We start from the raw sequence: 12443 nt of genomic DNA on the forward strand, positions 1-12443 counted from the left end.
CCGTCTCTGCAGAAGCAGTCTGCACACATTACAGGACTTTGATTTCCTCACAGAACTGGATTTCTGCCGCGTGCACTGTAGATTGCAGACAGTGCTGCGCTTAGTCTGTGAGTTTTCCGTGGGTTTGATTTATTGTCCTGTGTGGGCACAGATAGACAGTGTCTTTTGCCCGTGCTTTTCAGAAGTGTTTTTATAGTGCAAAAAAGATGGCTAATGAATGGACAAGGTGTTTCTGTTGTAATTTAGCCTGCTGATGACTTGTATGAAGCATACCAGGGCTGAAAGGAGATTTGAGACTTACATAGACAGTTAGATCTTAACGTAAATCCTGCTAGCATGTAATAAGACACTGATGACTCCAGCAGGCCTTCCACACATTTCTGTGATCTAAACAGAAGCTTCAACCAAGTAGGGACACATTCCCCCGTAGGAGCCAGCAGGACGGACAGAAAATGCACCAGAGATCATTTCTCTTGGAAAAAATAAAAAACATAATCTGCAAATGGCTTTTTTTGTTTGTTTGTTTTCTTTGGTATTTTTTTATCTTTTAAAAAAAATGTTGTACAGTACAGTCACGCTTCATTTGCTTGTGTTTCATTCTAACATTTGTTCAAACAATAGTCACAACAAATTCCTCTCCTGTAAAACCTCCGTGGTTTGTCAGCACTTAAAGCATGGAAAAGAAAAATTAGGAAAGTTGGCCTTCTGTCTATGTGATCTCATTACCCCACAAATTATGTTAGTACAACATATTATGATGTCATATCACTCCTAGATATTCCTGGAATGTTGCTCTTTACAAGAGTCGAATGGAGTGCATTTCCCTCAAGAAACCCTCACACTGATTTGTTGAGGTTGGCTCCTTCAACATACACTGTCTGTGAGTTGCCTGCTGGTTTTAATTAGGACTTTCCAAAAATAAAGAAACAAAATTCCAAACTGTCCCACAATTAATCTCAGATGAGTTACTGACCTGTGTATGTCTTTGGTAAAAACAGCCTTGCCACATTTTCTAGGGTTGGAATTTATTGGGCTCTATTGTGACATTTAGGAGACTCCTGCAAAACCAGACTGGTTTGTATTATATATTAGATCAGTAATAGATACCTCAGTGCCGGCTTGTTTACCGGAAAAAGCGTTGAAACAGCAAACAGTTTGATGATAGAGAAAACAAATTCAGTGTTTATTAAGTATGTATGTATATATATATTACAAGCATGTACATTAAAAATACTGGTTTTGCTACATGTAGCACTTCTGAAGTGTTGCTGTCCAGCATGTTTTAGTCTTTACATATAATTCTGGCCTTTTTCAGTGAAAATACCAACTTTGGTGTTGCAGATATCTTGGCATGTAATGGCATGAAAAGCATAACATTAACAGCAACATTAATAAGGACTACCTTCCATTCATAATGGAAGTAAGTCCACATTACGACTCTGGTATTGTGCATGCTCTCTCACTGGAATGGGATACTTAAAGGAAATAAGCCATCAGTATTCGTACTATTAGTTATACCTGCTACAGCAAAACGGTCTGTACGCATTTTTTAATGCATTCAGCCTGAAATATGACTGTCCTTCATTGATAATTCCAATTAAGTTAACTACTTCTCCATAGCAGAGGAGTACAGTGTCGCTTTATGCAGTTCATTTTTTACAGCATATGAAAATTCAATCATCAGCAAATATGGTCATTTGTAATCAGTTCCAATGTTCACAGGTAAACAGAACCAAAACACTTTGCGTAATCGAACTGTTGTACTTTTGTTTGTTTCTTTGGTGAAAGTACAGTGTTTGAAGCTCGTATGGAGCTTTAATAAAAATGCTCATTAAATAATATTACAAGCATATTAAAAAACAGTCAGCCGGATTTTATGTCCAAAATTATGTAGTTTCCTCTCATGTGGCAAGTTGCCAAAGTTAAGCGGGCGGAGGGGGGCATCCGCTGTGTAATGCTGACATGTTCAGAACTGCTGTTTACACTTGTGTTTATGCTCTCTCTAATCACTGAATGGAAGGTTAATGTTCCTCAATTGTGTATTTAGTAACAGGGGGGAGGTCAGTGATATCAGTGGGGCTCTAGCTCGCATCTGGCCGCCAGATTGGAGCTGAGTACCTGTGGATGTGGGAACGTGTACAGCTCAGGACTGAGCGTTCAAATTTGCACAGCAGGACTTGACATAATTTCCCATAGTTAGTAGATTGTTTCAGTACTATGACAAGCATGAACTTTAGTAAGGAAGGCTGTTTGTGTGCTGGGCTTGATTTAACAAGTGTTTTTTAGCACAGATCTGGTGACATGAATAGTAGCTTCTGATTATTATTCTCAGTGCAGATGCTTTTCTCTCAGGTCCACAGCTGTCGGTGGGAAAGAAAGAGGCCTTTGAGAACTTCATAAGGGACCATGAGGACCATCTGACCATTGAAGACAACAAGAGCCTACTCAAGCAGAGGTTAGTGACCAGATGTTATGGGTTTGATAAATTCACATCCTCATATTGCCCAAAATAAAATACATTCATACGCTTCCATTTTCAATGTCTTTAAACATAAAAAAATAAATACATTCAGGATATTTTGAACATGTTTGAATAGTAATTATCAAAATAAAGAACTTCAAAGAATCAGAGTTCTTCATTTTTGGAGACATCAGCTGTTTGAGGCATCGTCTCTGATGATGGTGTCATTGTTCCTTAATATACGGTGATAAATGACAGTTTCAGGAAATACTAGATGCTACAGAACAACAGGGACAGACTAAGCTAGTGCTGGGGAACAACTGGCAAAATGCAAGGCCAGCATTAAGGCTAAAACTTAGAGTCTGGAAAGAGCTGTCAGGAATCTGTGAAGTGTAATCCAGGAGTGTTGAGGGGGTGGGGACTCCAGCAGAGATGTAAATGGAGGGCCAGACAGGTGATCCAGCTGGTGAAGTCAGAATTGACAGTTCGGCTGAGTCGAGGCAGAGAAACAGTGCGTGGTGGAGGAGTCCCAGAGCTGCTAGAGGAAGACAAGGTGGGAGAGGGCAGAGCAAACAAGCGTTACAAACTGGCCATAGATCAAACAGGGACTGGGCTGACTGATAAGTGTCTGGGTAAATGGTCTGATGTCGAATAAACCTGAGTGTTATGGAGCTGGGAGATGACTGGACACAGGTGAGCTGGTCCTCTGCACAACCTTCAGTCCTGTAATCAAGCAGCGTCATGTACGCACACACACACACACACACACACACACACACACACACACACACACACACACACATTATTTGATTATAAACAAAACTGATCACTACAGAGGAAGTGAAAGCTGTCAATACAGCCTGGCTGTAGCTTGAGTTTTCCTAGAATCAGCAAACCTTGCAAAAAATGTGGCAATGTCTGTGTTGTGTTTGTTTTTAGACTCATTTGCCATCAGAGATATCGTACGTATGTGTATATATGTAGTCTATCATTGTTTTATGTACTATTTTATATTGATTTTGTTTCATCAATAGCAAAATAAATAAACAAGCTCTTCTTGAAGTCGGCATGCTTGCATGTTTTCAACCATTCAATTTTTAGTTATTTCAGAGTTATTCCATTTTTAAGCTATTGTGGCCCATTAACATGTAGTTTCTTTTAAACAGATCCGCTGAGACCAGAACGCTGAGAGAGCAGCTGAATGAATCCAGAAACAGAATCAGTAAGTTGTCTTAAAGTGGGACTACCTTCCAGAAATCCCATTACATGTAAGAGGTGTGAACACATTTCCCTTTTCACTGTTACAGTTTGCTCTTGTTTGCTATCATTCTAAAGAAAACCTTTCCTCAGAAAATGTTAATGAACACATCATTGTTAGGGTTTTGTTTCCCCAGAGTGTAGGAATGCTGCTCAACACATTCCTGAACTTTTCCAGGACCAAGAGGTGTTCTGATTTCCACTAACCTGTGCTTTTTACTAGGCTGTCTGACTGTTTTATAACAACTCTGTAAGCACCCCTGTGTTCTCCTGGGTAATAATGGCCTTGACAGGCAGTGTTACTATGCCAAAATGAGCCTGGCATAAAGGCTAGCTTCATTCAGTGCTGAGTGATTCCAAAATGTACGTCTTTTGTCGAGCGTTTCTCTGCTACATAGTACAGTGTGTCACTGCTTTGATACCATTGAAAGTACATTAGCCTGTTAACCGTCTGAACCCCAAAACTGGCCTTCAGGTTTTAAAGCATGTTGTTTAAAAAAAAAAAAAAAAAACAAACACAAAAAAAAACAAATTACACTCTTTGTCATAGAAAGAAACTGTACAACAGAAAATAAAAGAATTGTCAGATTTGTAATTTCCCACCATCGAGGAATGTATCACAACATACGGTTTTATCAGTAGAGGTAAGCAAAAGAAGGTTAAAATGGTCACATTCATCAAAATCACTTTAATCTACATGCCTCAGAGCAACTAAGAATAAATGACTGACTCAGCTGTAGACATTGGATCAAGTGACAAAAAATTCTGGTGAACTGCAGGCTGTGTTTACACAGAACAGAGAGGAGATGAGCGAGATTATGAGGAAAATAAAACATGCTTGACTGAAACAGCATACAGAGGAACAGGTTGCCAGCAAGTTGTTGGAAGATACATTCAACATTCTAAAGTTGTTGTGCATCGTAGTACACTGATCCAGGTTGTTTTCTCCTCCTAGATCCTTGCTTGTGTTCTATCTACTCTCAGATGTACGTCGGTTTGGATAAAAGCATCTGCCAAATGAACTGTAGAATTGTAGTGTCAAAAGCACCTAGACCTTGTAGTAGTTTCACAAATGTAGTAGAAATAGTCAAATAGCCGATCCGTAGCATAGTGGGAACACATGAAGGCACCAGTAGAGATATGTTGGACACACTGATTCCATTTTTTGAAAAACAAGTCATCAAATTCAATTTTAACTCATTTTTGTCTGTTCCATTGCATTATTACTGTGTTGTACTGCACAAAACACTTTCTTTTTTTTAGTTCTTTCCACTTCTCGCCTTGGTTCAATGAAGGTTCAGGACTTTATATTGCAGTGAAAAACACAGACCAAAAAAAAACTGTTTGAGTTTCATAGTGTGTGTGTTATTTATTTTTGTTTAAGTAAGATACAAAAGATCAGTCAAAGTACTGGGTTAGAAATGAGCTAGAAATGCGTCTATAATAATTTGAAGTTCAGCAATGTATCATAATCCATTGCATTTCACAGGGACACTAAAAGACAAGTCCTGTCACTGGTGGCAATAGGTTTAAATGATATTATGGTATTTTGGTTGGATTTTCCAGTAAACTCAAGAGCAGTTAAAAATATGTTATTACGGCTCTATCTGGTTTGCATTTACTACTGCAAGCCACATTTATGAATTTCCCTGGACTGTGAGTTTGTGGCTTATTTCACATGCCATTGAAATGGATAGGTTTACACCAGCGCCTTGCATCATTGCTGCTTCTGATCACGCTTGGTGGTTTGGTAGGATTTGCCTGTTACCCTCATACATGCCAGCACACACTTATCACCCTTGGAATTTAATTTTTTTTTTTTCAGCATTTGCTCCATGAGGTGCTGACACAGCTGCGTATGTCATACATCACACAGAAATCAGCTATGACAGCATGTATGATATTAACTCTTCAAATGTGTTCTGCAGACATCAGCACTGTGTGGCCCACACTGTGTGGATAAAGTGAGGAAAAACTGGATTTAACTTCTTTCTTCTGTCTTTTTTTTGTGTGTTGAGATTTAGCAGCCAAATTCCTCATCTTATTCAAATTTGGAAAAATTCCCAAAAAACATCTTGATGCTGTCAAATATTATTACATTGTTAGGTGCATGGAGCTGCATTCTTCCTGGATGAGAGACAGTGTTTTTAGTGGAAGGTGGTTGCCTCTTCTGGCTGGAAAGTGGTACCATAATATTTAGCTCAGTGCAATTCCTTTGCCATCTTGGAGGCCCTGCTTGGAAATTTTACACCACCTGTGTCTCATGGCTAATGCAGAACATGGAAACAGTTAGCACAATGTAGACAAAAGCTGTGTGCCGCTTCTTCTGATGGATGTACCCACAGCGTGAGGGTCAGTAGCAGGAGAGAAGGGGAGAGGTGGTAGCCCAAGGAAACATCAGTGTCTAAACATTTGCCTGCTTTACACTATTGTTCTTGGCCAAAGCGTATCGCTCTGGAATCTAGTCCCACTGGAGGAGCGTACGTTCTGAGCCCTTAGGTCCAGAAAGTGCAATGATATATATTTACTCAGAAGGATCACTGATGCACATCCTCTACAGTTTGAAAGGTGCATGGCAGCTGGAAATAAACGGCATCTCTTGATTACTCTGCCAGATGTCGGGGGGATTTATGCAGCACAGCCTTAGGTGGAGCATCTGGTAGGTATCCCACTTTCATCCTCTGCTCACCTATCCACAAATGACCCAGAGACCCAAGGATTCAGAGATAGATTGCAAGGAAAGTGTACTGGAGCCTGAAACGTATGCCATTACCAAGAGGACCGTTCCAAAACTTTTGAGAAGAAATACGGCAGGAAGAATGTAATGCGATTTCTGCATCACACATGACACATGGTCTGTGAAACCATAAGCTAGATTTTACATGACTGTTGCTATGATTTACTTGCAGTACTAATGTTATCAGCTGCTCATTAAAGTGATTTATATAAAGTCCATGGTTGAAGTTATGGCCTCAGACAACACTGTCATGAACACAGCTGTCCAATAAAACGTAGAATGTTTAGTACAAATCTTAGTTTAAACGTCCTCTTATGTTTCTTCTATTTTTGCTCTATGCAGCACTTACAGTTGTGCTTTATTAGTTTAATCATTTTTGTGAACCTTCTCCTTCAGACTTTTCATATGACTTTGTGGACTTAATGATGTATTAATTCTTCATACACACTTAAATTGACATTCACTCAGACATTAAGAAGCTGGATTGTATGTATGATGCTTGAATTTTGAGCTCACTTCGGTATTTATGCGGTATATCACGTTTAACCTCCAGGCCACAAAAAGCACGAAATATTTATTGAGGCTTGTAGCTTGAAACCGGTCCTTAAAGAAGACGGCACGTCTCCTGACAGTGTGGGGGGGAAACCCTGTGTGGTTTGGAAGAGGTTATGGTGTCGAGCCCACAGTCTTGTCCTGGGAAGAGGATGAGAGCATTGAAGGAGGATGAAGTATTGCATTTAGCACCCCACTATTACTTGACACGTATGCACGTTAATATTTTTGGAATTTTTTTGTCCGCTACAGTGAAAAACACAGTTAAATGTGTGGTTAGTTTTGGTGCTACAACAGGCTGTCCACTCTGAGAGTCAGTAATGTGTGACTCTTTCGTAATCACTGAGATATCTATGTTGTTAGTAGTTGGCCAAAGGCAACAAAGTTTATGTTTTACACTGTATCTAACATTGCATGACCAGAATACTGAGACGGCTGCATCTAGGGTCAGTAGTACATCACAGGCATGAAGTACTTCCATCTATTGTACCAGGAGTCTGATAAATTACTCTGTATGTAAATGCGAGTCTCCTTAGGGCCATGATGAATTTATTTCAGAACTACTTTTATGTTCCTATAAAAGAGAATGTGGTGGATTTCCCCTTCATCCAAATGAACAGTTGATGTGTTGCTCCAGTCCAGTTCTAATGTGCTGCCACTTTGGGGGTCCCAGATGGCTTTTAATTAGTCTCAACACCAGCTCACATAAAAATCAGGCGCGTGCCCCTGATTCGAGTGGAGAAAACAGCAGTTAGCAGTTTGTATAACTCTGCTCCTGTGATGGCATATGTATGAATTGTGTTGATTAGCGATGGAGCTACTGACTGAATGAACAAATACTGTTAAACACTGACAGCTTTTTTTCCAATTGTCTGTTCAATATGGATGTTGCCCAAATGCAACCCTAGTGAGGATAAAGCGGTGTATAGAAAATGGATGGATGGACATTAATGATATTAAAAGTGTCTCTACACTGTGCTTTGTTACTTTTACTCAAGCACAAGATCTGAAAACTTCTTCCACCACTGCCACAGGGTCAGAGACAGTGGCTGCTGAAAGTCATTGATCAAAGGAGTAGAGTTATCAGACACTGTCCTGCCTGCAAAGTCTTTAACACCAACTCAACAAGTGAGCAAGTGTCCACATTTGTGCACGTGGAGCAGAATGGTTTTCCTCTTGTGGATGCTTTTCTCTGCACTCATATCATGTGTGTGTGTCTGGTTTTCATGTGCACTAGTTTTAAGACAAATTAATTGCCACAGTCCCTCTTCTTTCTGCAGATGCTACAGAAAGAATAGAAGATGGGACTCTTTACATTATGCATTCATTGTTCATTAGTCCTCTCAAAAGTCTGGGCTCCAGCATTCTGCAGCCCTTGGCTGAGCACAGCTGCAGCTGTGGCTGGTGTGTGGGTGAAGCTGAGGCTGTGGACTTTAGCTGCACTGATGGTCAAATCCATGTTTATGTGCTGTCCTGTAACTGCTCTACAGAACGTTAGCCAACAAAACAACACTGAGCCAGCTGATGTGTCACGGCCATAATCACCACATCCAAAGCACAGATACGACCACAGCTACAGTCTCAGCAGTAGCTTTGCCATCTAGTGACTACAGTCATAATCACCTGTCTGAGCCTTCGCTGCTATGTGTTGGCACTAAGAGAGCTGGGTGTACCAGCTTCTCTACTTATTAACAGCAGTACAGAACATAGCTGACGATGTACCAAACAATGCTGTGGCCACAACAGCGAAGGTCTACTACATGATACTGCTCTATAATACAGTTTGCATTTTTAAGAAGTTACTGAGAAGGAACATAAATGGAGATGAGAAAAAAATCCAATCATGACATTTGTGCTCTGTAGCTGGGCCGTGGGGTTCTGAGAAGCTCCAGTACATGTCATGACTGATGTAAGCCACATGGGTGGTGTTTGCCCCATGTGCCCTTTATGTTGCCTCCAAGTGCTCCCTGCACTTTTTCACCCTGTCATCATGGCATCCTCATGGCATAAATACTTTTAATGCGCATTTGTTATGAAAGAACTAGACTCTGCATCAGTCAGTTGTGGGTCTGGTTTGAAAGAACAGTGTCTGTTAGAGAAGACTCAGGCTGCCTACCTGACCACAATGTGAAGCCACAGGGCGTCTCAGTTCATTTACATTCTCAGCTACCCAAACACATGACTTTGTGAGGGGTTCCCAACACGGTGATTCATACTCCAAAGGAATCTGGAAAAACACTGTCGTCATAGGCACTATATGTCTGTGTGTGTGTCATTGATAATGTTTCACATCATCCATTCATGTCTGCACTGTCTACTGAAACCCTAAATAGTGGTCTGCTTTGAAAAGTGTTTGTAAAGAGTTTTGAAAGATGAGCTGGTTGCACGGGCAAGCGGCTCTGGAGCATTCTGCAGAAGAAGGCTGAGTAAATGCAAGCGCTTCGACAAAGCACAAACTCTAATCCAACAGTTTTATGGCACCATAAGAGGTGTTGCATGAAAAGGTAGTTCCCCACACCCATTTTTTTTTTTCCGAGTGAATACTTCATCTGGATTTCTCATTTTTGGAGCTTTGACCTCAGCTTTTCGATTGGCGATAGGATCGTGTTACAGAGAGAGCAGCAGCACAGCACCGTCTACATGTGTATGAGACCTGAGGGATTGTAATGGAAACTCACCACAGATGATACTGCCATTCACTGCCTCTTTTATCTTTTAGTCTGCCTCGTAATTACCCTGGTCATTCACTTCATTCACTATCTGGCATTTTGATCTTCGATCTCAGCATGAAATAATATCCTTTTTTTTTGTCTCATGGAAAACATATCCCTGAATGTTCCTTTACCATCTACTGTGATCCTCTAGTGTGGATATAAATGTCCTCAAAAATGCCCTACAGAATAGGTCTTAGTCCATTTACTTTACAACTGACCTTTGCCACCGATGCATGTCACAAATTCAATGTCAATAGGGTAATTAACTATTTCAAGTATGGGAAGAGAGACAGTGAAAACAGGAGGACAGACATGAATTACTTACCCATATGTTCGCCCTGTATTACTGCCACAAGAAAGGCAGTGACCCAAAAACCTCCCTCATGTTGCTTCCTGGCTCACTGGAGTCGCAAGAGTTCATTCTGAGGACTGTGGACATTTGTAACACAGCAGTATGTCCTATCTTAGGATGATTTTCTGGAAGAACAGTCAATGGCAAGTTCATTAGTGCAAGAAGCTTAAATTCTATTAACTCAAAGAATCATGTGAAGACAGTACATGTGTGAGCTATAATGTCACCATTTAATACACAAAGTCCTGTTCACTCATTATGAGGAATTCTGCTCAGCTCAAATCAACAGTTGTTGTCTCTAGTGTCCCTCTAGAGGGAGCTTTCTGAGTTTTGAAAAAATAGCCCCGATGATCAGGTTAATCTCAGTTTGGACATGGACACGTGAACGTTTAACAGAAAGCCTGCATAAAAAAAGGCAAAATTTGAGAATCGACAGAAGTTGGCCTTCAGGCAACAAAGGTGTCTCATCAGAAACACTGTAGAGTTGCTTCATTGGGATTGTAGACTTGTACTAGTAAGGATATCTTTTACAGAAGTGCAATCCTATGTCACTGTAATATCCACTTTGTGTGGATTTGATGTAAATATCTTGACCCAGGTCAAGTCATCTCTAAATCAGGAAGATTAAGTTGGTTTTGCTGCTATATAGAGGTTCTCATGTTCTGGTTTCTGTGTGGTTAAAGAGCTCAGGGTCTAAAGGGCTCCTGTGAGAAATTTCTTTTGAATAGTGGACACTGAATTGCAATCGATCTATGCCAGGCCAACATATCAACTAATATTTATTCATTGCAGATATATCTGTATTGTTTATACTGTAGGTTGGCTGAGAAGAAACCAAACTGCTAAAATTAGTTTAAAAGCTTTTAGAAATAGTGTCAGCATTAGTTTGTCAACCAAAGCCTCTGAATGGTGGAATTTCCAGCCCAAGCTGAAAACATCCTGCCTAGTATGTATCTTGGTCACATCCATTCATCAGTTGTACCCATGCACACTCACACACACTCTCACAGCCAATTTGCAATCACTAATTAAAGTGCCATATATGTCTTTGCACCGTGGCGACGGTTCGAACCACAACACCACCATGCCACCTCAGTGTTGGCAGGAGTTCTGAAAGAATAAAAAGGATCCATATCAAGTTGTTCTTTAATGTTGTAAACTTAAGTCGATTGTTTTCAGGTTGGTTTAGTGGCTGTAGCAGAGTGTTAGATAAGTAACAGCAGACAAACACCTTTTAAAACAAAAAAGCATATTTACTTTGCCTTTTTATGACATATATTTCTTGGGGAGACTGTTTCACTTGTCGTACTCAATCTCCTTTTCTCTCTCCTTTAGCTGAGTTGAAGAAGCAACTAGAGATGCGGAGGAGACAGAGGGCAGCTCACGGTAAGATCGAGCTGACAATGGTATTCTCAGGGCAAAATGTTAACCACGTTCTTATAGAAGAGCAGCATAATTCCCAACTCTATCTGCCCACATCAACTCATAAACAATATGCTTGAACACGTGAAACAATGAAAGTACAAATAACTCCACGTTACTGCACTCTTGTTGTTTTGTAGCGCTAAGAATCACTGAGATTTAGGTTTTACACTCTGAATTCAAATTCAGACAGCTGACTCCTCAAGCTCAGCTCTTCTAATCGTCTTTTTTGATATTGAACTCCTCTCAGAATCTGGCTGTAAACACCGAAGACATTGTGTTTGCTCTCGTACTGTATGTGAAATGGTGGCCACTTCAAAGCTTTCGCAGTCGGCTTCACTGACTGAAGGCTCAGTGACCAAAAACTGGGCGGTGCAACTCTATAACTCCTTCATTTACTCTATTCGGACTTTTTTGATCAGTGACATAAATGCTTTGATGAGGAAATCTGGTCGTAAAGCACACAAACATCTCCCTCCAATTCAGGCGCCAAAGGCTTTTCTTGTTATTTTGAGTCCCGCATCAGAGAACGTTTCACAGCAGCCTGGCTTCTATTATCCAGGGCCAAAAGTTTAAATGTTGTCTTTGGAGGAAGTGCACACACTAGTTCCTGAACTTAAAAAAACAAACTAACTGTATTTGCCATTTTATATAAAACATGTCCACGTTTCTACCTGCTTTTGAATCCTTTGTTATTCCCTCTGCCTGTCTAATTGTACAATAGCTGCCATGGCGAATCACACAAACTTTGAGGAAGAGTACGACCCAGTGGAAGAAAACCTGTGCAAACACATCGAGCAAGAAAAATTGGCGTGAGTTGTAGCGCATTTTAATGAATTACCATACCAAATGTTTTCCTACTTTCTCCCAAGACCCTGCTTAGATTGATTGGACACAGCAGATGCTATGTAACGTGGACAAAAGATGAATTTGGTGCTGCTAATATCT

General features: G+C 40.4%; 1 protein-coding gene across 1 annotated transcript in view; it reads left to right on the forward strand.

The window, feature by feature from the left end:
* Positions 1-12443, forward strand: part of kif6 (kinesin family member 6) — a 58843-nt gene that overhangs the window by 40516 nt on the left and 5884 nt on the right. The window contains exons 14-17 of the mRNA XM_008302255.1: positions 2353-2455; positions 3628-3683; positions 11409-11459; positions 12220-12307. Of these exons, the coding sequence (XP_008300477.1) occupies positions 2353-2455; positions 3628-3683; positions 11409-11459; positions 12220-12307 (298 nt within the window). The remainder of the gene's footprint in view (positions 1-2352; positions 2456-3627; positions 3684-11408; positions 11460-12219; positions 12308-12443) is intronic.

This window comes from Stegastes partitus, unplaced genomic scaffold (assembly GCF_000690725.1).
Source record: "Stegastes partitus isolate 25-593 unplaced genomic scaffold, Stegastes_partitus-1.0.2 Scaffold36, whole genome shotgun sequence".
NCBI lineage: Eukaryota > Metazoa > Chordata > Actinopteri > Pomacentridae > Stegastes > Stegastes partitus.